The 26411-nt window shown below is 35.3% G+C and overlaps 1 protein-coding gene across 3 annotated transcripts in view; it reads right to left on the bottom strand.

Annotated features, from left to right (window-relative positions):
• Positions 1-26411, bottom strand: part of LOC149782243 (neprilysin-1-like) — an 85613-nt gene that overhangs the window by 56003 nt on the left and 3199 nt on the right. The window contains exons 1-9 of one of the 3 annotated variants that reach the window (XM_089933630.1): positions 18300-18475; positions 18110-18169; positions 16089-16211; positions 15451-15573; positions 13748-13870; positions 9135-9182; positions 7429-7590; positions 6983-7066; positions 2085-2299 (exon numbers count right to left, since the gene is read on the bottom strand). In XM_089933630.1, the coding sequence (XP_089789756.1) occupies positions 2085-2299; positions 6983-7066; positions 7429-7590; positions 9135-9182; positions 13748-13870; positions 15451-15493 (675 nt within the window). In that variant the 5' untranslated portion in view covers positions 15494-15573; positions 16089-16211; positions 18110-18169; positions 18300-18475. Of the gene's footprint in view, positions 1-2084; positions 2300-6982; positions 7067-7428; positions 7591-9134; positions 9183-13747; positions 13871-15450; positions 15574-16088; positions 16212-18109; positions 18170-18299; positions 18476-26411 lie in introns of those variants that run through there. The other 2 variants (XM_089933629.1, XM_089933631.1) reach the window with 2 other exon arrangements.

Here is a 26411-nt window from a genome sequence, read left to right as displayed (position 1 = left end):
AGATTAACTAAACAAGTTTCAGAACAAAAAATATATATTAAAAATATCAGAAAAATGACAAAAGTACCTGGAATAGACCAACATTCTACTGCCCCTAGATGTCTTGTAAGCAATCTTTTATATATATATATATATATATATATATATATATATATATATATATATATATATATCTATATATATATATATATATAACATGCAAATTAAACGGGCTTTTCTACTTAGTTTACAGGATCTCTCTCTCTCTCTCTCTCTCTCTCTCTCTCTATATATATATATATATATATATATATATATATATATATATATATATATATATATATATATATATATATATATATATATACATATGGCTGCCATAGTTGCCATATTGGTTATAAATTGGCAAGATTTTCATTGCCTAGAAATCAGTCTTCTGGTGAAAACAATATATGCTGATACAACTTTGTATTCCAGAGTAGCAGTGAATACAAGATTTTAATGATGGATGTCATGGTATTTTATGTCAGATTTGGTACCATATTGATTTATGACCAACTTAATAAATATTTTAGTGAAATCCCCATGTTGATATCAACATTCACTCGGGAGAAGGAAAAATAACAAGATTGTCAAGATGGCCACTCTGGCAACCATAATGGATGTCCAAGCGGCATTATTTTCATTTACGACCAATTAAATATGATAATAGGTCTTGCAACAAAAACATAATGTCAATATGATTTTCCATTCAGGAATAGTAGTGATAAAAAGAGTTTTAAGATGGCCAATGTAGTGGCCATACTGGATTTCAGAGCAGCACCATTTTCATTATCACCAACTGGACCATGGATGAATGTGTGCAAAGTTTCATGGAAATTCTTGGAGTAGTTTTGGAGTAGCAATAACAAACTTTCTCTAACAGATGGACAGACAACAAACAAGCTATTTGGATTAATGATCAGTAAAACTAAAACATATTGATCAAAAATGTAAGAGGCAATGAGATAATGCAAGGGTCTGGGTGAGCTTTTGAGACATTTTCATTTGATTTTTTCAATTTAACTTTCAGATTTTTCTTTCCTTATAAAAGTTTTTAATATAATTTACAATCCATCAAAATATGTATGAAAAAAATCTGCAAGAACAGTATGACAACTGATAGTCTAATAACAAATTATATGGCCATCATTTCTTACAAAGTCAGAAAAACGTGCACATGTACTTAAGTCAAACAATAAAATTGGCTGGTGAAGAAACATAATTCTGTGGTCAGTCTGCTCTCTCAGGACAAGATAATGTGTGTGGTCAGTCTGCTCTCTCAAGACAAGATAATGTGTGTGGTCAGTCTGCTCTCTCAGGACAAGATAACGTGTGTGGTCAGTCTGCTCTCTCAGGACAAGATAGCGTGTGTGGTCAGTCAGCTCTCTCAGGACAAGATAATGTGTGAGGTCAGTCTGCTCTCTCAGGACAAGATACTTTGTCAAACATTTCTTATACATTTTTACTTTCCAAACGTCCTGTTTTCAAAGGAGCCTCTAATTTATTACCTAATGATCCATGTGAAACGTTTAACGTGGTTTTGTAGAATATGGTATGAACCATAAGTCAAAGATTACAAAATGTTGATAAAAAATAAAATAAAAGTTGGAAAATCAGAACTATCTAAAAATCTTGGTAGAGACGGTATGCAAGACTGAACTGGATAAAAGTCCATAAGAAAAATGAATAGTTATATTTGGTTTACCTTATATGATAGCCCAACTAACCAGATGAAAGTTTCGTACAATGGTTATTTTTAGGCTATCTTCCATTTTACCAAAGGTACAAACTCAATTCTTGGAACAACCAAGAGGCTGTTTTAAGAACATGATTTGGAGTGTGAATAATATCTGTTTCCTCATAGCAGTAGAAATACACAATCTTCCACAACTTAAACATGAATTTACTAATTACACAAAATAATTTTTTTTACTTTATTCATTCATACTTGGTTATTTTTAAGGTAACCGCTTTTCTATTTAATAAAGAAAACCCGTTGCATAAAAACACTCCAAAAAAGATTACATATGTATCATGTGTCAATTTTTTTTGTTTATACTTACGAACAAAGCATGTTTGTCAGGATTTTTATCATCCTGTCTGACCGACATGTCCATCAAAGGCCCAGAGTTTGTATAGTGGCGAACCTTTACCATTAAGTCCTCAAAACTGAAGTTTTTCTCAATCCAACCTCCTTTAGAGGAACCGAGTACTGGCCAACCACCAAGATTTTCGATGAATGGCATTATGGTGCTCGTACCAAGTTCGTCTAGTTTTTCTATCATATAAATTAAAACGTTAACGATGGAATTGACCGATAAATACCATTTTAATCATCATAAAATACAATGTTTCTTATTCTATAAAGGTACATATTAACTTCAAGTCGAATACTTTAAATATATAATGACATTAAAGATCTTTCTTTTAGTCCAATAAATTTGGGGGTGATGTTTATTCAAGTGCAAAAGCTGGGCCACAGGGGTTAAGGACAGTCCCAATAACAAATGTTTGCATCAAAAGCACTTTCCTTGACATGCCATGTTGGTGTACATGTAGTGATTGGGTGGTATTTTGAATTGTTTTCAAATTACGAATCGGGGAGCCAGTAATCAGAGGTATTGAGAGACCTAGACCATAAAGTAGTTTTCCACCTTTTTCCTCATCTTTACTGGTGGCGGAGACCAACAGTGCCTGGGGACCATTTGTGGTGAAGTTTTTAGCATTTTGTTGCAGACTATCGGACCGCTCGCTGGTAACTAACAGATTTATTTATATGCCCCATGTATGCAGATGGTGAAATCACCCTTCTTTGCATCCCTGGTATTAAATCTGTCAGAACATACTTTTTTTAAATTAATCCCGTCATAATAGATCATCCATTGGTTACTGACATAAAATTTATATTGCAGACACTGACATAAAATTTATATTGCAGACACATGTGTCGAAGGCGGCATCATCCCAAGGCAGCTCCACCCCAAGCATTAATCAGTTCCTATTGATATATTCCCTGATGTCCATGTGTTACCCTTTCCTTCGGGTGATGCTGCGTTCCAATTTCTGATGTTACTGCACAAATCGTGTCTTGTACAGTTGGTCTCTGCCACTAGTAATGTCAGAAAAAAGGGGAGAACCACTTGTTGGTCTAGTGAGGAAGACGACCAAAATCAAGAAGGCAATGATATGGCCATTAAGAAATAACTGAACAACTCGCTTCTACAATGGAAATCCATGAACGAAAGACTGATGTATGGCAGATTCAACTAAAAATTTGCCAAGATGTCAAACATCACCAGCCATACTTTAACAGCTGACGATGAGAAGAAAGGCCTTTTCTACAACAGCCTGTACTCAGATGTTTAAGCAACACTAAGGCATGTCATGTTGGAGACTTCATGTACGTCCATAGGACGGCGCAGGATAGAACTAATAAATGACAACAATGAGAGACCTCTGTGAAGACAACTACTCGTTATAGTATGCACTCTTCTCCAGTACAAGTAATCCACAACAGGACAGATGTCTCTAGAAGTCGGATTGACAATCTTCGGTAAGTGGTGACACTCCTTGCAAGATCTATGAGCCTAAAGACATGCTGTGCGAACAGTGATCAGTTAACTGGTGGCCGAGCCTGCCCTGAAATTGAGAAAGGCCAAAGTGGAGTAGAAGCAAAAAACAACGTACCAACGTTCCCAAGCTAAAAAAACAAAACAGAGAGTGTTCTCAGGCACAAGAGGAATGAATCTCCCAACTAACCTGGAATTATATTTGTGAAATAAAATGGATTAAGAAATGACAGCTAGAGTCAAAATCACCCAGGCTGAAAGACGGGATTTCCCAAGAGTACTTTGGCATTGGCAAAGAAGTGTAAAACAGGAAAGGAAGTGACAAGAGGCATATACTGAACAGTTAGCTGCAGAAGCTGAATAAGCAGCAGATGGGTAGAGCATGAGGATTATGTGAGATAACAATACAGCAGATGGGCAGAGCATACAGACTATGTGAGATAACAAAGCAGCAGATGGGCAGACCATGAGGACTATGTGAGATAACAAAGCAGCAGATGGACAGACCATGAGGACTATGTGAGATAACAAAGCAGCAGATGGGCAGACCATGAGGACTATGTGAGATAACAAAGCAGCAGATGGGCAGAGCATGAAGACTATGTGAGATAACAAAGCAGCAGATGCAGAGCATAAAGACTGAGATAACAAAGCAGCAGATGGGCAGAGCATGAGGCCTATGTGAGATAACAAAGCAGTAGATGGGCAGAGCATAACGACTTTGTGAGATAACAAAGCAGCAGATGGGCAGAGCATGAGGACTATGTGAGATAACAAAGAATCTTAAAGAAGATTCTGAGACGTGTCAGAATTTGAATCTCAAGGGCGCAGTCAGAGGCATCCTCTCCGATGAAAGAGAGAAAACAGCAAGATGGGGGGAACACATTTTAAAGTTTTTAAAACACCAGAGCCATCTAATTACAGTCTTGATCCCAGAAGCCAAAGAGGACATCGACATCAGTCTGGAGGACAAAAGTGATGACGAAGTCAGAGAAGCCATCAAAGCCCTCAAAACTGTGAAAGCTCCTGGGGATGGTAGTATCTGCCTAGAAATGCTGAACTTAAACGTCACAAGACCCCCAAAGATTCTCAGAATAGATCACACACGGACATGCAAACAACTCGGACTCTAGATCTAGATGAGTTTAACCAAAAAATGTTATTGGAATATTGCTCTATGGCTCTGAATGCTAAAGGTAACATCACCAATAGTACAGATATTTGAAATCTTCCAAAACAAGTGCCTGAGGAAGATTATTTGGATCTTCTGGCCAAACAGGATCAATATTGAAGATCTTCATTGAAGGACATAATCATGTCCCGATTGTGATGTTGATGTTACCTTGAGGTATGATGGCTATGCAACACGCCATCTAGTCCTAATACATATTTGGGTATCAAAACATCTTGTCCAGTTTAAACGCCACTGCGTGGACAAGGGTCACAATTCCTTTTTGATAGCATGAAATTATAACCAGTTGTACATATGCGTAAGACAGAAATCATTCAAACGCGTGTGTGTGATTTGAATTTTTAATGTAGCTTTAACAACATTTCAGTCATATTGCTACGATGTCTGCAGTGTGGCAGTTTATAGTGATGTCTAACACTGGGAAAACATGCCTCAGACATAGCTTCATGTCCCACCTAGTCGCGTTATCCTGACACAAGCTGATATCCTTTCCTATGTATATGCAAATATCAATTTATTTCCCTCACCATCCACCATCACGGGTGCGGAGGATTAAACTAATACCATAACCATGTATTTCCGGCTCTTATGTGCTTACGTAACATATGTTCCAATGAAAATGCCATCACCATTAACTTATTCGAATTATTTCATTATCATAAAATAAAGTACTACACGTACACTTTCTCCTCGATATGTTTCCTTCTCTTAATTTATTTTAATCTTTCCTTGTCAGCAGCATGTCGGAGAAACTGAAAAGCTTCACAAAAGGATCAACATCCGTAGATCTGAATGGATGAAAAAGAAGCTGTACAGAAGCCCGGTAGCAGAACACTTCTCCTCCCCTGGCCACACTTTCACTTACTGCTATTAGAACATTGAAACAAGCGGTTAAAATAATTCTCTAAATTTGCTGAATAGCCTATGGGTACTATAACAATGAAATATCCGGGATATAATCTGCGCTTACATAAATTGACATAAAATAATAGATGTCATTATCGCTCGTCAATTTCTAGGTCAATACAAATAATTTCCAGTGTCAGCTACAAGCTGAAATAAATTAGCTGACACATAATATAGTTTAAAGGTTGAATTCCTGTAGAAACATCCATGTAATGTTTTGCAAAGGTAACTGTTTTTTCTGTTTTATTTGTTTGTCTTGTCTATGTTTTATATCTGCCTTTGAAAAAGACCCATTAGATATATTTTAGTGATAGTATACAAAAAATTACAACAAAATTACGATTTTAAACACCTGATCTATAACAGCGGTCTCGAACACGCTGCCCGCCAAACCGTATCCTGTGGACCGCAAAATGATTTGCGTCACAAGGTTTCATGAGAGATAGCAAAGGTGATGCGGCCCTTGGGCCATCGAAAATGCTCTCATGCGGCCATCAGGAAGGTTCGAGTTTGAGACCTCTGATCTGTAATCTATAAACGTCTATTAATTTGCAAAGGCGTTCCAAAGATTACTTTGTGATGCAGTGAATTATCCTGGTATTGATCAAGGCCATGATTTTCAGAAACCCTCGTGAAACGAGTGACGAGGTGCTGTGGTTCGCCCGCTGAACGTAAACGTCAGGCAATATTATAAGGTCTCATTTTATCAGTTGAACTAAACTAAAACAAAAGACCACATGTTTAACTTGCAGTTGAGCTAATGAGCCATGATGAATTGACGTTCAACCCATGCTCTGCACCGCCCCACCACACACCCATCCCCCACCAGGGACTCCAGACCTCTTATTCTAAAGAAACCGTCTAAACAGACACATGATGTGGGTTTATATTCTTTAAACTTTTGAGCAGCACTAAATTAAAGCTAGAGCAAAAACTTGGACATGACAACTTTACGATGAAGTTAGAACCATAATAATTTTGGTATATCACTATTATATTCCCTTAACCTGGATACATTCCAAATAAAAGGTTTCTGAGTTAGATTTAGATTTTGCTGGGTTAAAATTTTAATACAAAAAAGGTTAAATAATTCAGGGTATTGCATTAATATTTGAGCCATATTTTTATGTCATGTTCAAACTTGTATTAATTACTGGTTTAACACATGGACATGGCTTTGTTGCAACTTAGGGCTTGTATCACGGTAAACCATTCCCCTGCATTCAGTATCAGCTTCTTTGGTTTGTCTACTTATTACTTTCTAACTCTTGGCACGAAATAAAGCATTTCCTACCTGAATTGACGCATGCTTTGTAAAATGCCCGCGCTTTCTTCACGCCCTCTGGCTCCTCCGGCTTGGAATCCCTTTCGAGCACATCTGCAAATAAGAAGGTCTCAGTCGTAAATTTGTTCTGAACAAGATGGCGAGGCAAGAAGTCAAATGTTTTCAGCGATAAAGGGCATTGTTAGAGTTGACAACTGGAAGTCAGAAGAAGGTTCGTACAGATACTGTTGGTCAGTCATCCACACAACACAAATCTTGTTCGTTCACACAGAAGTACCCCATTCACACAAAAATAAAAATTCAAGAGGCTTGAAGCAAGTGCCTGATGTCATTTGAGTGTAGCAAAATACATGGTGAACATATGCATAAAGCTAATTGACAAGGAAGCTTGTCGCAAGTATCAGTTGAAATAATAATAATAATATATAATGTCTGATCTACATAAAAATACAAACCTTTTAATATTACTGACACATCATCTACAAGCATCGAGAAGGTACCGTAGCTAGCTTTGTCTTCCGGTATCACGTGCTTTTTGACCCAGTTTCCACAGGCAAAGGTGTAGAAATCATCGCAAGGCTTGACCGTCTGATCCATGGCGTTTTGGAGTCGGGCAGCTATTAAGAGTGCAAAGAGGATTATGATTGTGCATGCTTGTATATATATTGAAGCATATGCAGACATTTTAAAACTATCACGATTTTATCATTTAAATTTAATTATCATCCAAGCCCTTGCTCTGCATCCATTTTAATATATGCGCTGTATATATTTCAGTGTCAGTTAACTAGCAGTATATGGTAAAACTTTAAATATTTTCTTTTACCAAAATACAGTAATAACTATTTAATCCTTCCGCAAATCCAATTATTTCTTACGTGTTAAAGTTTTATTAATAAAAAAGAAATGTTTAAGGAGGTCATTTTCACATTACATCGTATATATATCATGGTAAGGTGTGTTGAAATGTGTGCATATGTAAATAGTGATGCACTAAGTTTTATTTGGTACATAGCTTACTCAAATCGCAACTCCGCTTTCACTAATTATCATTCTCAGAAGAAAATCGCTCTTTCAACATTCAGTATTAACTTTATAAAAAAAAATTGGGTTATCGTTTACATAAGAATATTTACTCGCTTTTATAGTTGTAATTTATATATATATATATATATATATATATATATATATATATATATATATATATATATATATATATATATATATATATATATATAAAACTATATTTGTTAAGTAAACACCCGTTTATGTTGATATTACCTTCCCCTTTTCTTTATAAAATAAGTTACCAATATTAGAAAAATGCACTATAACAGACCTGCACCATCTTCCATTTTGCTTCTTATAATATTAATGGAAGCCAGACTTTACATGGGACTACAATCCTTTATTACACATCTGTCAATGTCACTGTTAATTTCTAGTATTTCTGTTTATAAAACTCAGAGGGGTTCGGTTGAGAATCTGGGGAGTTCTCTTAATTATATAACTAAATTTAAAGAAATGTATCTTAAACTAATATGGTTTGTAAAATGACTAACATACATCAGAGTTTTATGTATATACAGGCCAAATAAATTCTCGCGTGTTTTGTGAAAGTTTTACCTCTTTTCTTTAAAAAGAACTACTTTTATTTTGACAACTTTTGCATTAATTATTCATAACTTTGATAACATCGATACGAAGTAATATATTAAAAAAATTTGACAAAAACAAACAGCTTTGTTTGTTTGCTATTATTTTATCAATAGAAACTATATCTTCAAAAAATAACTACGCTTTTTAGTGTATTAAAATATTTATTCATATTATCACATCACAGAAACCTGTTTTAAAAAGTGACGTCTCGTTTTCATTTCTATAGACGCTCCCCGTCAATGCATATTCAGCGATGACAATAAGAATAATAATCCTTGTATATAGTGATTATCCTTTATCATTGGTTCATAATCTATTCATTTCTACTTTTACATCACATTATTTCATACCATATTTACTGGTATACAAGTCCAGCACAAATGAAAAGAACATAGTCGCATTATACGATGGCATATCTGAGTCTGTCCAATTTACAGCTGAACTCTATGTATGGTAAATTAGCATTGAATGTTCTTACTGTGCTAATTTTAGATTATCTTACCTGCCAATACACATCCCTCTGTCAAGCACACATTATCGTTTCTATCCCCTTAAAATACAAAATTAACGCAATCCTGTTAATATTCCTCACAACAAAATTAATATACATTTTCTCCTATCAGAACTTCCGCATAATGGATTGTTTGAAATTATCATTCACACTAATTTTTGTACATTGTTAATTCATAGAAGTATGGGTTTCTTACTTCTAAACCTTTGAATAATGAACTTTTTTTGCTTATTACAAATGTGCAAATTTTGGGAACTAAGTAATATAGCCACTAACTGCTTATGACAAACGTGCAAATTTAGGGAACTAAGTAACACAGCTATTAACACTTGAACATATAATTAGTTGTACACATAAAGAAAGTGATGAAATGTCACCGAGATGAGCTTTCGATATAACAAAGGCACAACCCCTTGTCCCCACCCAAGGGGATGACCCAAGGGCAGGAATGAAACAAAAGTAAGGGAACGATAACAGGTTGTTATATATTACAGAGTAAAAAATTGGATGGATGCATGAAGAAAGAATATATATATATATATATATATATATATATATATATATATATATATATATATATATATATATATATATATACCAAAAATAGTGTCATACTTGTTTGACCCGATGGTCCCATCCGAGGACATAATCCAAGTACAACGAAGAGTTTTGTAAGTACGTGATTTCTCATAAAAAATATACCGATACGACTTTCTTCAAATAATAATGATAATAAATAATAATGATAATACTACTACTAATACTACTACTAATAATAATATAGTCGGTTATAAGTCTGATAAAACTGCAAACTGCACATATCCAGGTCTATGCATTTTATTTAGGACGAATCAATAGAACAAGCAACATAGACTCCAATCTGCTGGCATATTATGCGACTATCAGGATCTATGTTGTTAGCAGTGGGACCAGACTAATAAGGGAGTAAATAATAATAATAATAATAATAACATATTCGGTTATACTCTTCTTGACCCCTTTGGAGCCACTGAACAAGGTCAAGGGTCAACAGAGGTATAGGAAAAGGGGAAGTATTGAACTACATAATATTAAAATTTTTAAGGTAACCGAGTGAGAACAAATAAAAATAACTAACAGTTGTCCAATTTCTTTGTCCCATGGCATCAGCCAGATATGCAACCATTGGAACAACATGTCATATAGAGAAAACGGAAATCGAGGTGATTATACAATATTTCAAAATTGTAGCAAATCGGATAAAATTTTGCTCTAAAAAGATCTATAAAAACTTGAACCTTAAATTTGTTTCATACTGACCCCATGGGCCCACCCTGGGACTTAACCAAGGGGTATAAATATATCAGGTAATTGTGTGATGTTATGTTAGAAACCTTAGTGATTCGTTATGGAGCCCTTAATTAAGAAGAAAAAAACGAAACCTAATCAACTCCTGTCCCCACTATAATTTTTTACCCTTTTGACCCACTGAGGATATGAGCGGTTTCTGGAGAAAAAGGAGTAAGTGAAGATATAGTGAATCGGATGCAAAACCCGCTTGTACATACATTTCCCTTGTATTATAAGTCAGCAAAAAACTACACTCGGTAAGTTGTGTAGATAGATGAACTAGACGAATTCCAAGGATTTTTCCAGAGGAGTAAATGAGCTGATCTAGCAGAATTGTCTGCCTAACGACATGCATCGACCCAGACGATAGTCTGTAAGAAACTATGAAGCCTCACTTTGAGAGTCTGGCGCACACAAGAACTAGACGCATGTCCATATTTGGACGTGTCCTAAGAAACTGATATAAAAAGCGTAAATCCACGGACATGCCAGTTCATTCATCAGAAACTCAAAGAGAATTCTGTCTTTACAGGTAAGATTATCGTCTATGTACAATTTTTCATATACTATAAGGATTTTTACTGTTATTATGACTTTTAGTGTTAAGATGTTAATCTAATATCAGTACGTTGCAACATTGGATTATTTTAATATTTCTTTACTATTCTTTTATATAATTTATTGGAAAGTTTAATTGTTTGACGAACTGATATTTACTTGTAATTATATTATTGATTATAGTAAAAAGCAACGTTCGCTACCAACTTAATATTCAATAACAGTTAATTTAGAAATAAAATACTCTTTAAAAAAATAGAGTTAAATATGTTGACATTTTATACTAAATTACATAAAATATATTTCAATTACGGTATTAGTCTGAAATATTGAATTTTAGATTCTTTAACTGTCCTTAATTTATTCGATATCTAATTGCCTGTATTATATTCTAAAAGGCAGACATTATGCAAATGTATGATGTTGGTAAGTGAAGGAATGTTGTAGTTTTATATGTATCTCATATAACCAATTTAAGTTTATGTAGATTGATATTGGAATGTATTTTTATATGTTGAGTATTTCAATAAAAAGTTCATTCGTCAGAAACTCAAGGAGAATTTTGTCTTTACAGTTGATCCCGTACCTCCGCTTACCAAAATTACCCAGATGTAGCCATATCTTCGTTGTCAAAGTGACACCTCTTTCAAGAGAGTTTGAACTTCTTCCTCTCTCTCTCTCTCTGGTCATGGAAACAGCTTGACCAAGAGTTTATGAGACAAATCAGTCTCATAAAAGCTGATGGATAAATCCTTTTCTTATAAAAGGTTCATTGTTTTGTTTTTGTTAGCTTCAATGGTAGTTTTTACAATTATTGGCTAAATCATGACAAGTTAATTGGAGATGAGTGCATTGCTCAAAGATACACCGAGGTCAATGACTCGGGCTGGCCCGGATGTTCGTCAAACCCGCAATCTTTGGATTACGAGCCCGAGTCTCCACCGAGCCTCCGCGGCTCCCAGTGAATCCGCTAAGGGGTTACGGAAATATCAGAGATGATAAAACTTTAACCGAAATGTATTCCCAATATAATTATTGACCCCACCTAGAGGCGGAACCCAGAAGCAGGTGTGATATTGATAAAAGAGATTTATGAGATGATGTTTCATTGCAGGTAAAAACTTGAACCCAAATGAATTACTGTTATTTATTATTATTATTATTATTGATCCATGGACTCACCCAGGGTCAGGAATGGTAGTGAGAGATGGGCGTATTTGATGTCATATTCCAAATATGAAGAGTGTCTTGTGTGCTGAGAAAACATTGTTATATTTATTTCGTTTTTAAACCAACATGTGTTTCCGTTATGATTCATTAATACTTAATGTCTACCAGGGTAGAATACAGGGGCATGAGCGATGCTGAAAGAATGGGAGAATGCGATAATATTATATTGGGTAAGGAGGTTTACTCAACAACAAGTGCCTGAATTTTCTAACCAAAACTGGAGACACGCACACACACACCTCTGTTGCATAGCAAAGAGTGTACAAAAACTTGCATCAAATTATGTAATGTTTTTTTAATATAATTTCCTAAAATATTTTTTCAAGTAACTGCCGTGCGTCTAAAATGTGTTTAAACATTTGTTTTAGGTGGATTTTTAAAATATGTGCTGAAGAAAAAATTGCACACAATAACTTGCACAAACATCAATTTCAGATTACTCGTAAATACCATGCTGTGCATCTTTGTGGATTACAATTCTTGCCATTACTAAATTGATTTAGATATCCAGAGTGTAAAAATTCATTGCTACAGTCATTTAACATATCAAAACCGAGTCAAAGTTTACTTTTAGCGTGTTACTATTACATTATTAAAATCATCTTCCTTATCCAGTGTTTCATGTAGTTGTGTTCATACTAAAACATCTTCATAATGTTTCCGGTATGTGTTTGTGTGTGTTTAGTGAGCAATTGTGGTCTGGTATGTGTCTGTGTGTGTTTAGTGAGCAATTATGGTCTGTGTGTTTAGTGAGCAATTGTGGTCTGTGTGGTTGTGTGTGTATAGTGAGCAATTGTGGTCTGTGTGGTTGTTTGTGTTTAGTGAGCAATTGTGGTCTGGTATGTGTTTGTATGTGTTTAGTGAGCAATTGTGGTCTGGTATGTGTTTGTGTGTATTTAGTGAGCAATTGTGGTCTGGTATGTGTTTGTGTCTGTTTAGTGGGCTTTTGTGGTCTGGTATGTGTTTGTGTGTGTTTAGTAAGCAATTGTGGTCTGGTATGTGTTGTGTGTGTTTAGTGAGCAATTGTGGTCTGGTATGTGTTTGTGTGTGTTTAGTGGGCAGTTGTGGTCTGGTATGTGTTTGTGTGTGTTTAGTGAGCGATTGTGGTCTTGTATTTGTTTGTGCGTGTTTAGTGAGCAATTGTGGTCTGGTATGTGTTTGTGTGTTTAGTGAGCAATTGTGGTCTGGGCGAGGAGCTGATGACTATTTAAATTATTTTTCCAGATTGACAAGAGTGTAAGATATTAGAAAGATGTTATAATTATCTTCGGGGCCAATCAGGTCACAATAGTCAGCTGCAGGTGTTAATTCATATTTCACTGCCTTATCTCGGAGTCTGACCCGATTCCAGTAATAGGGGATTCAACGTATTGATTACTACTATTTTCACTATGATAATAATAAAAATGATGAGTCCATAGTTATTACACAGTTCACATAAATAAACATGAAAAGTTAGCAATATACAAGCGGGATAAAATGCTTACTGAAACACGTGCGTCCATCTACGCCGAGCTGATAACCCGGGCTGCACGTGCATGTGTAGGATCCTGGTATGTTTTTACATGTCTGAGAGCAGCCATTGTTCGCCGCAGCACATTCGTCAATATCTGGTTTCATTTTTTTTAAAAAAGATAACAAAATGGTAGATAAATATAACATGACGTTATATAAACACGCATACTGATTATCAGTACAGTCACTCTTTAAGGTTTATGGCTCCTTTCTGGCCATTACACAGTGCACTATACTATTGTGTTTTTCTGTAAAATGTTTTGCGGCATCTTCGCTAGCCAAGGTTCCGATAACCCGATGTACACCTTGGTATATCGAGCAGATAGTTTTGTGCTTCGGGTCTGTGAATTTCATTGGCTGCGGCGGCAAGTTGTTAAAATTTGAACACTGTTCCTACCTGATTGAGACAAAGGGAGCACACAACTTGAATGGACTGATAAATAATCACTTTTCCAGTGCCTGTCCATGTTTGCACAAATACCATTCACTCAAATAGACCTGTAATGGCTTCCCTCTGGTACATAGTCATAATTTCGATGTGAAACTCACAAAGTATCCTTTTTAGGTCAATTGCCACCATTGTTTTCGGCCGATGTACAATGCACCGCGCTATTGATTAGTTGGCATTACATACTAAGGGAGACAACACATGCAATCCAATAGATGTCGCTAGGACAAAGCACCGATATAGTTGTTCACACATTTTCACACGCTTAAGTCACACATTTTAACATTTCTGTTTTATTTCTTTGAAAACTAGGTCACCGAACGAGCATCAGACTGGGGAATGCGTACTGGAATGTTCTTAGAAGGGCATAAGTAATATACAAAAAACTCAAACCATACAAAATTTGTTTTAAGGCTGCCATACGTACCCACATCAGTACTTTTAAAAAAAATCTTTACTCGAGTATACAATTTGGCCCCAGAAATATCACTATTTTTCACTGGGACTGGGACACATAATCATGTCATCCCATTATATCATTATTTTTCTTTCTTTTCGGCAAGGTAATTTACATTAGGAAAATCTCACACCCTGTCCGAACATATATACACACTATACGTTTTATGTACAAAACAATGACACGTATTTGTTGTGCTTTTCTGCTAAACATTGACCTGTTTCACACAATCACTGACTTGCTATGAATATGTATCATTGTAAATAAAATGAGGAAATTATATGCATTTGCTCGTCAACAATTGTGTAACTTGATCCAGCTATATTGTACCCGCAAGCAAACGTTTCCCATATTGAATCAACATTCTATAAACAATAAAACTCGCACTGAATGATATTGTCCTTGCCTGTTCCGAGATTTAAGCGTTTTTCTTCTTCTCATTAGTACCATAAACAAAAATACATCATTAACAATGCAATGTAACAATTTCCATACACATCAGTGAAAGTGTAAGTTTTATCAATCGATAAGTGACTGTGCTTGAAGAGAAACTTTGATGGCTTATTCAAACAGCTTGGGAGGTCAATGTTGGATCACAATGGCAAGAAAAATGGACTCGCACTCGCAGTGATTGGTTAAAGAAGTACATGCATATTTGTGCATAATGAGGAAATCTTCACATAGGCAGCCATGGGTGAGAAAAGAGTGTAGCTGACTATCTCTAGTGACTTGCGACGATGTTGTTTCGTTTGTATTTTTTTCTAGCTTACCGACACAACTCTTCCCCATGTTTTCTGATCTGTACCCAGACATGCAGCCACAGGCAGCCAGTCCATTGTTGTTAATACAAGTGTGGTCACAACCACCGTTACTCAGCTCACAAGCATCGACCACTGATGGGGAAAAGAAAAATAGGTAGGTACAAAAAAAAAAGAAGCAAAGAAAGAAATAAAAATGAAACGTACAACATCCATTGCATTGTGGTAAGTTTGTCAAGTGTAAAAATATACTTAATTTCATCCGCTAAATTTCATTTTCTTTATTTGATGAGAAATATCATTTAAGTGTGTTGTTTTGTTGTTCACATACTTTTCTCTCAGGATTTCCACGCTGGCAAATTTGTTATATGTTTACGTAAACCAATATTTATAAATATGTTATTTTCTTTCCTTTTTTTTTTTTGCCTCATGGTTTCGAAGTTTTAGTGAACACTGTAACACCTATGAGCTGATCATACACACGCGCGAGTACACACACATACACAAACTTCCTATGCAAATAAAAGAATACATGTATTGACACCAACTGGTCTGTACCAGACATGCATACATGTATATAATTCAATGTTTGATTAGGATCGTTTTAAATTTCATTTTACTTTTGAGGAAAGGAAAGTAGGACAACTTACACAGACAGTTATGCCCATCCCCGCTTAGGCGGTAACCGTCTTTGCACCTGCACAAGAACGATCCGTCTGTATTGATGCACGTGTGTGCACAGCCTCCGTTATAGTATGCACATTCGTCTATGTCTGAAATAGAAGAGCCTTTTCATTTATCATGATTTCCGATGAACAAGACATAATTAACTTCTGACCACAAAATGATTGCCAGGTTAAAAAGGTTAAGTGCGTGAATCTAACGTGTTCATTTATGTGTACACAGATGTCGTTCGTCTTATAATAAGGACTGTGGTTTCTGTGTTGGTCACGGTAGGTGAGGCTGCAATAACAAACGGCACCAGCTGAGTTTATCCTAAATTTGAAACATGCAATATCGAAAATATAAACAACGCATATGCATGAAAATTATGGGTAATGTCATGGCTACTTACTATATAGAGAAGAAGAGTAATCTACCGGCTGGGTTAACATGTTATTTTGTTAATATGTCTTCTACCGACTTGGGTAACATGTTATTTTGTTAATGTCTTCTAGTTCTATGATTCAAAAGAGTAATCTACAGACTGGGGTAACATGTTATTTTGTTATTATGTCTTCTAGTTTTATGATTCAAAATCAATTAAATCAGCCTGCTCACCCTAAAGACGAATCTTACTTTTTCTGTTTAGGATAATATTTAAATTTTCATTAAAACATTGCAGCAGTATATATCGACAAAGATACAATTAGATTTGTAAGCACTAAATATCACCGCAATTGAAACATACCACCACCAGTAATTCGGAACCGGGGTTGTTTACGTGTCGCTTCAAAACAGAATGCTGCGCATACTGAATGCACACTGAGTATCTGTTCGCATCCAACAAATGGATTTCTCTGTTCTGTTTATGTTCAGAGTTCATCTCAGCTGGCCTTAGCCGAACATCCACTCAATGAACCTTTCAATACTTAAGTTTCTTACATGGTCGAAACATAAATGTCGAATTGTTTTCAAAGAAAATACACCTTGAGCAAAACCCCCAATGGAGTAGATTGCAAAGCCTTGCTAAAATTAATAAAATATATCTTGTCATACGCTAAATTTGGCGCCGGTTACTATTTATTTGGCGGGAAGGTGTGAACATGGGCTTGCTTTTTATTATCATTGATCATGTTTATTTAATTCAATTGTTACAAAAGCAAGAATAAGTCATACGTTGTTCATATTACACTAATCATCGGCGAAAAGCTATCCCGTCAGACTGAGTAGAGCCAGTCGTGTGGAGTAAATGATAAATTGTTTGTAGTCTGTTTGGGGTCCCGGGCGGCAGTGACGTCTAAAGCACTCGCCTTTACCGATCACTGCCTTCTGACCTCTGGCTCGGCCAATGTGGGCATGTGAAAAGGCTTGCCAGTAGCTTTCCGTGGGGCGGTGATTCGTACCTGGGTTTTCCCTGGTTCTTCCTCCTATAGTTTTCCTGACCTATCGTGTGCTGAAAAATGTCGTTAAACCCATAACAACAAACTGTTAATTGTTTGCTCTAAAACATCAAAACAAAGGGCATAGTCAATATCAATCTCATCCCATAATTATCAGAAACGAATATTTTAAAGACTTTTCTAGAGAAAAAAATTGACGTGCAAGAGATTTTCACGAGAGGTTTTACTTATTGGCATCTATTTCACTTGGTTTGAATTTTGATATTTCCATTCAGTCTCGATTTAGGTACAACAGTCTTTATTAAGAACCCGAGCCAGTGAATAGATTACATTTATAAAACATTTACATAATGCATTAATGCTTCATCAGATTTTGCTTAAGAAGAAGACAGTTAATTTCAAAAGCGATTATAAATTTTAGATGTGAGAACACTGTCCGTAGACCCGGTCATAAGGTAAGATGACCGAGGCAACCGCCTTGGACCCTGCGCTTTCAGGAGATCATCTCCGCACTGCATTTTTTGTTGTTGTATGGGGCCCCGCTCATCTATTTGCTGCTTTGGTCCCCGCACATCCTAGGGCCGGTCCTGACTGTCTGAAATCATTACCTTCGCATTTCTTTCCATCAGCTGTGACTCTGTATCCCCTGGCATCATTCAAGCATGGTCCTGTCATAGAATATAAATAAATCATATATATATATATATATATATATATATATATATATATATATATATATATATATATATATATATATATATATATATATATATATATTATAAAATAAACAACACCAACACGTAGAATGTGTGACCGGTTTCGCTTTAATGCTTCATCAGACTGAATTCAAACTGAATTCCATATCATTGCTTACGTCATTAAATATGTTGTTTCTAAGTGATCAATGAAATAAACAATGACATAAACAAGATGACGTCATAGCTTACATTTTTAACGTAATCATCTTATACTTTAACGAATAATTTACATGGAGATGTGCATATACAGCAAAGATTAATGATATCTTAATACATAAAAATATATATAACTCGATCTTAAAGATACATATATTTCTACTGATAACTATATATAAAATTTATATAACGAGACAAAGCTAATATTATTTTCCAATTAATATATATATATATATATATATATATATATATATATATATATATATATATATATATATATATATATATATATATATATAATTTATTAATGAATAGAGATAAACAGTTTTAGTAATATTTGTATTATGTATTATACACGCTTATTAGAGGTATAGAAAATAAATAAATAGAAAAGAAATAATAATAATTAAAGAAAAAATTATTAAGATTAATTGGTAAAAGTATAATCTAATAACATAAAAATAAGTTTACTAATTCTTTAAAAATGAAAGTGAATTTGTAAATTAATTTTCAATATAATATGATTAATTATTTATAAAATACTTCATAGTAAGCGTTATGCACACCATATTTTTATCATATAAATTGAGTTCTGATAACTTCTTTAACATTTGTAAAGATTATATTAGTATATATGTTCTATATATTTATCTTTCTAAATTTTTTTCTTTTATTATTATATTTTTTTTCTATTTATTTATGTTTTATACCTCTAATAAGCGTGTATAATACATAATACAAATATTACTAAAACTGTTTATCTCTATTTATTAATAAATTTTATATATATATATATATATATATATATATATATATATATATATATATATATATATATATATATATATATATATATATATTAATTGGACAATAATATTAGCTTTGTCTCGTTAAATAAAATTACAGAATCGTTTGCAATATACTAAAAAGTACATTGTCTTTCAATAGAATATATAACAGTGGTTAGTAATTTTAAGACATAACGCTAGGGTACGACATTTTCTTCAAAATACTCACGAGCATTCGCAACAAATATGACCTGTCATGATGATAGAAAACATGCAAACGCGAAATATTACTTGACAACAAACGTGTAATTTACTCCATGAAGAAAAGGAGTCTTCTTAAAACAAAGACAAACGTGCGATTACCTATCGATTTCGTGTATCAAACCTGAATATTATGAAAATGAGAAATTACGAATAATGAGACAGTTATACTGTTGTCCCTTTTCTGCGACTGTTACCGTTGTATAAATGATTAACAATTTTCTCAGGTAAATACATCATTGTCTCTCTTGCATCCCACTCGTACTACAATGACGGAGATGAGACTATGGATATGCGTTTACAAAACTCTGCCATACACTATATTCAGCTACAAGACGAAAGGGGCAATAACTCGGGAGACTAGTTGCCTTTAAAGGAGTTTGTCATGTGCTTCGTTCAGCAGGAAATAGAAAAGGGCAATAACTCTTTGAAACATTTTGGGAACCATTGATTTTCTGCCATGAGCATAATAATGTGATGGCCATAATATCCACCAAGTCTGAATCTGAATCTGACTATACAGTGCAGGGCTAGTGACGACATAAATTTGTTCCGGAAGATAAATCCAGCTAGAAACATAATAGTATTGTTCAAGAGCTGCCTTGAAGCTCTCTACTGATTGCGCGCACACAACACTGTCACTCAGATCATTCCAGTCCACAACTGTTTTTGCGAAGAAAGAATTTCTAAATTGATCTGTTCTACATTGCTCAACTACAAAACAGCTACTATCACTTGATACTAGTTTTTCTACAATGTTTATATTTTCAAAAGTTGGAAAACATTTTCTTTAATCTGGCGCTTTTTTCTTAATGTTTTTTAAAATAGATTTAGTGACACAACCGGCACTAACCCCTCGACATCTTTATAGAGATATGTCAATCGATGCCTACTACGACTATATTGGAGTGTTGGTAGACCCAGGTCAGTTAACATTTTGGTGACGAATCCTGATTATCTGGTTTTGTAGTCACCATATATAAATATTGCTGCCTGGTGCTGAGCTTTCTCGATTCTATCAACATCCGTAATGTATTACGGATCCCAGACAACACAACCATAATCTAACATGGATCTGACTAATGCAAAACAGGTAGTTCGTCTACATGTCTTTGGATGGTGTCTCAGGTTTCATTTTAGAAATGCTAGCGTAGTGTTTGCTTTCTTGATCAATTTGCTAATATGCGATTCCCACTTGAAGTTCTCAGTATTGTTAGTCCAAGATAGGGGTTTTCATAGACATGTTGTACTATGTGGTTATTTAAGGTGTAGAAGTGAGATGATCTTGTTGTTTTACTGATCATACTCATGAGGTAACATCTAGTGGCATTGAAAGTCATATTCTTTCAGTCGCCCATTTTTTGAGGGCTGTAAGATCACTCTGGGGGTATGGTAGTCACTCTGGTTTTGAATTGTTCTGTAAAGGAGATCGCAAACAGCCTGACCTGATATTTCACACTGTCTGCATGGTCATTAATGTGGCAAAGGAACACGAGTGGTCCCAGCAAGGTTTCCTGAGGGACACCGGAGTTGACAGTGATTGTTTCAGATGAGTCTCCATCCACCATCACTTGCATGTGTCACTTTATCAAGAGCGTCTCTAGACAGTAGTGTAGTGCCCCAGTGATTCCGTAGTTTTCCAACATGAACAGAAATTTATGATGTGGCACAGTATTAAATGCTTTTGAAAATGATAGTATCACCAAGTCGGTTTGCATTCCTTTGTAGTATCACCAAGTCGGTTTGCATTCCTTTGTAGTTGTTTTGAAGTAGGTCATATATTGTTGTGAGGAGTTGTGCTTCGCAGGAGTATCCCGGTCTAAAAGCCTTGGTTCATTTTAGTTTGAATATTTTTTTTTCTTCAAGCGGTTATGAAGATGCTTACAAATTACATGTTCGAGAAGTTTACATGATGCGTCTGATATAAAGGAAACTGGACGGTAATTTTCTGCAAGGTATACCTCTCCTTTTTTGAACACATGGGTACATTTGCATTTAGCCAGCCTGTTGGTTAACTTCCAGAGTCAACTGATAATTGGCAAATAGCTTGCACGCCATGGGCTAGTTGGCGGACACAGGTTTTCAGGATTAAGTTGGCAATGTTTTCTGGTCCGCTTGCTTTGGAGGTATTTATATTTGACAAAGGTTTCAACGCCTTCTGTTGTTATGGTGAAGCTTGGTAAGTTATATTTGTAAGATTTTTAATTTTGGCAGTGTTGGAAATTTCTTTGCTGAAAACTGATTAAAATTGGTCAACAAGTATTTGAGTTTTTCCTTTGCAGTCATTTACTAAGAAACATTTTTTCTTAAGTGGTGGTATGTCGAAATTGTTATGTTTTCTTGATTTTGCATATCTCTAGAACACTTTAGTATTTTATTATCAATTTCTTTTTGGATGGCATTATTTATGTGGTTGATCTCTGCAAGTTTGAATTCCATTTGCACTGTTTCTGAAATAATTGTATTCAGTCTATTGATTTATCTTTATTTTTAGCTCGGTTTCTAAAGCCTTGATTGACGTTTTACCATTCTCTTGAGTTTGTGATTAAACCATGGCACAGATTTTCGCGTTGTGTACAGCTTTGCTGAAATATTTTTGTCCATGATTTTGCAGATCGTTTACTTAAAGAGATCATATATTTTCAACATTTATTCCTTTTGGTATTCATCATTAATTTTTTTTTATAGCTGTACAGCTTCTAAGTAGATGGTGTCCCAGTCAGCTTTGGAGTATACAAGTCGTTTTCTTGGTTTCTGCTTGGCAAGTTGAGGTGCCATATCAGACTCTGTTACCATCATATCATGATCATTAATGCCTGGGGTGCTGTATAAAGCTTTCACTAGAGATGGTTTGTTAGTGACACCAAATCTAACACGTTTCCACAACGACGATTGGGTTGGTTATGTGCTTGGGTTAGACGTTGATTAATGGATAAATCAATCAGTACCTGTTGGATGTCCCTGTCTGCAGCTCCAGGTTTAATGATTAATTCCTCCCTCTCAATATCTAGACAACTGAAGTCACATGCTAAAATAATGTGTTTGTTTTTATTAAACAGTGAAACTTTATGTAAAGAGGAATTAAGTTGTTGGATCTCTTTCATATTCCTGTGCGGCATATAAAAGGATGATAAATATAAATCTGTTATTTTAAGTTTAACCTTTGTCCAGGATTTCTCGAATTTGGTAACAAGTTGTCGTTGTTCATCTGCAATTAGTCCATTCTTGGCTGCAGATAATACATCACTTCCACGACTTCTGTCATTTCTATGAATTAAGTAATCTGGAGGAAAAGCTTTCACATGATTTAATTTCATCTCTTTCTGGGTCTTTCCCTGGTTCAACGCCTTTGGACTACAACTCTGTTCCACATACGAGGTCAGGTGTAATATATTATAAGGCTTATATGAATTCTTATTTGTTCTCTCTTATTCTGCATCAGTTTACAGTTAATAATCTTGAGTTAGCATTTTTTAAAATATGTAATCAGTAGTGTCTGGTAAACCTGCATCAGTACCGATACTAGTTCTTACAGATATGACTCTCTTACTCTTCTGCTTGATGATGGATGGCTATGACTGTGATGGAACATTTGAGGAGATAGAATCAAGTGTAGAATCCATTTGTGTTAGTGGGTGATACATATTTAACGTATGCAATCGGAAGCTGTTATAAGTAACATCTGCAACAGTCCCATACAACACTAGATCTTTCAAGATATGACATGTCTTTAGTGCTAATATCCCCATACGTTTTATTGTGCCATATATTGCAATTAGTACAGTACACTCCAATAATCTGTGACCAAGTCACAGGGAGCTCACGATAGCCGCATGGGAATATAGAGCCATTTCCGGGTCCTTGGTTAGGACGTAGGTCAACAGACATGAGCAACAGCAGTAACGGTATACACACATTTTTTGTCTGTAGCTGGAAGATGGCTTTAAGTCTGCGGTATGCTTTGGTTTAAATCTTTTGTGGGAATAGAATTCGTCGATCTTTACTTTAGCAACATTCCAGCTTGTTGCCGAAAACAATAAGGTACAATTTGCCAGATCTCCAAACGAATTTGTATTCCATATAACAAGTAGAATGCTAAATAATATCAATAGGGATACTATTTAACCTAATGGTAAACGACCTTGACCTCAATGCAGCCTCCACAAAAATAAACTTGTCACAATTTGCAGATGATAGTGGCATATGGAGGAATGGAAATCCTGCGAATAACACAGTAGTTAAAGAAATCCAGCAGAGCCTAGACAACATAGGGAGATGGGCGGACAAATGAAGTTTCAAAATATCTCATGAAAAACTGTGGCAATCATATTCACCCCCAAACGAAATAACAACCTAGTCTATCCAGACTTCTATATACAAAATCAATTAATCAAATACGTAACAGTAGTAAAATTCCTAGGAATGTTCTTTGACAACCACCTCACATGGAAACAGCACATTGAACAACTCACCCAGAATTGTAACAAGGATCTCAATTTACTCAGGAACATCACAGGGACTGACTGGGGATCCAACCAGGAAACCCTCCTCACGATATATAAAAGCCTAATTAGATCAAAACTGATTACGGTTGCCAAGCATATAACTCGGCTAAGCAACCTGTACTACAAAAACTTGACACTATCCAGAGAAAAGCCTTACTTATTATGCAGAGGAACACTCCCCTCAACATCATTAGAAGAACTATAAACACTAACATGAGAACTACCCTTAAAATTACGTAGGCAAGAATTGCTCCTCCGATACTCCATTCGATTAGATACCCACCCAGACAACCATCCCACCAAAATAGCTATAAATAAGTGTAAAGTCGTATTCAAACCCAAAATCATACCCATCAGACCAAGTGGCAAAGTAATCCTTGAACTAAGAGAAAAGATACCTCTACTAAAAAAACAGGTAGCAAACAATACAGACCAGAACAAATCACCATGGTTACAAAAAATACCAACGATTAACAATGAAGCTACCAAATTAGGCAATAAAGAAGGACAAGAAAAACTTACTAAAACGTGTACTGGTAAACGAAATCAACCAAAAATACCCGGACTATGTTAAAATATATACCGATGGATCAAAAACAAACAACCCACCAAGAACAGCAGCAGCAATAGTCATCCCTGAATTCAATATACAAATGGGATCCAGATTACCTGACTATTGCTCCATTTACACCACTGAATTCTGGGCTATACTTGAATCACTACAATGGATCAAAGACAACTAAATACCTAAAGCAGTCATTATAAGCGATTCCCTAAGCGTTATCAAATCGATCCAAAATCGCAATACACACTCTAGGGAACAATTCCTCGACAGAGCATGCCAATTAATCGACGATATCACCACAACACATCAATTAGTCGTGCTCATGTGGATACCGTCGCACATTGGAATCCCTGGCAACGAAACAGCAGACAAAGTTGCAAAAACCAAACTAGGAGATCAAAACTCTATCAAGCTTAACTATAGCTCTACAGAAGCAATAAGCTTCGCACAAACATATATAGACCAAACATGGCAAGATTTTTGGAACTCCTCCACAAAAGGTAAAAAGCACCATGAAACCCAAACAAAATGTAGATAGGAACATACAGCTACCTAAGGGTACCTATTTAGAACAGAAAACCATAAACAGGATAATAACTGGAAAAACTAAACTAGCAAGCAGTTTTGGAAGGTTTATAGGACCCAAACCAGCAACCATTAACTGCTTTAACTGCCACACCACCGAAGATCTACACCACGTATTCAATATATGCCCAAACTATCAACCCGCTCGGAAAATATTTATCAAAAACCAAAAAGATATTGGATCACCACACACATACCCAGAGTTACTTATGGACTTTAATAAAAATAAACAATCAGCATATAAAAATATAAATCAATTCATAGACTCAGCAGGACTTAGGAACAAAATATAATTACTATCCCCACAAAACCAAAAGACCCAGTAACTAGCTAAATAAATTTAGAAGCCACCACATAAAAACCCATAACATATCATTCAATTTTATAAAAGTATTAATAAATAATTCACTTACGAAGCACCTATAAAAAACTAAGGAAACCGCAAAATCGGATGTCCTAGATGTCCTTAACGAACCGTGTAATCGGCTAGGACTCCGGTCTCTTGCTAAATAAAGTATAAATAACATTCAATCTCTAAAAACATTAATTAATAAATAACTTAAAGAGGTAATATCTAAAAACTTATAAATAACATAACGTAGGAAACACACCATAAACACCTCGACTAGTAATAACATAATAACCTTGAAAATCTCTCTTCATACATGATTTCTACTAAGAACCTCTATAAACAGCATAGAACATCCCCCCTCCTTTTAGAACATTTTGAAGAAGAAGAAAAAATCGAAGAAAACAAAACAAACAAAAAAATAAAAAAAAAAAATAACAAAAAAAAGTCGCAAGAAATACCAGGCAAATGCAACAAGAAACCAGCGATGTAAAGCAAGCAGGACCGTTCCCGAGCTCTCCTTCCCACTAATGACAGCCAACCATTCAACTGTAGGGACATTTATGGACCCACAGATTGAGGCCAAACAATCAGGGTTCCTTGAAAACATAAAAGCCTGGGAGAGGTGGCACCATCCCCTTCCCCAGGAACAACTAGCAGGCTGCGGTGCAGTCAGAAAAAAGTGGCACATGCACAATTGTGCGCACGCCACTATAATTAAACTCAACAACAACAAAATGTACGGTGGTTTGTTTTGATGATCTGCACGAAGACTGCCATCTTGGATTTCCCGTCCTGACTTCAGTGGCCGTGGGAAAGTGTCCCGTTTTACTAGTTTACTGATACGCCTTATGAGTTTCAGAATGATCAATCATTTTATGAATTTTACAACCTCGTTTTAACATAATTTGAATAGTTTCCAACTGTCGTGACAATTCATTAA

The sequence above is a fragment of the Sinohyriopsis cumingii genome, chromosome 15, assembly GCF_028554795.1.
Source record: "Sinohyriopsis cumingii isolate HCF-2022 chromosome 15, ASM2855479v2, whole genome shotgun sequence".
Lineage (NCBI taxonomy): Eukaryota > Metazoa > Mollusca > Bivalvia > Unionida > Unionidae > Sinohyriopsis > Sinohyriopsis cumingii.
The sequence above is the reverse complement of the archived record's forward strand: the minus strand, read 5'-3'. Positions and strand labels throughout refer to the sequence as shown.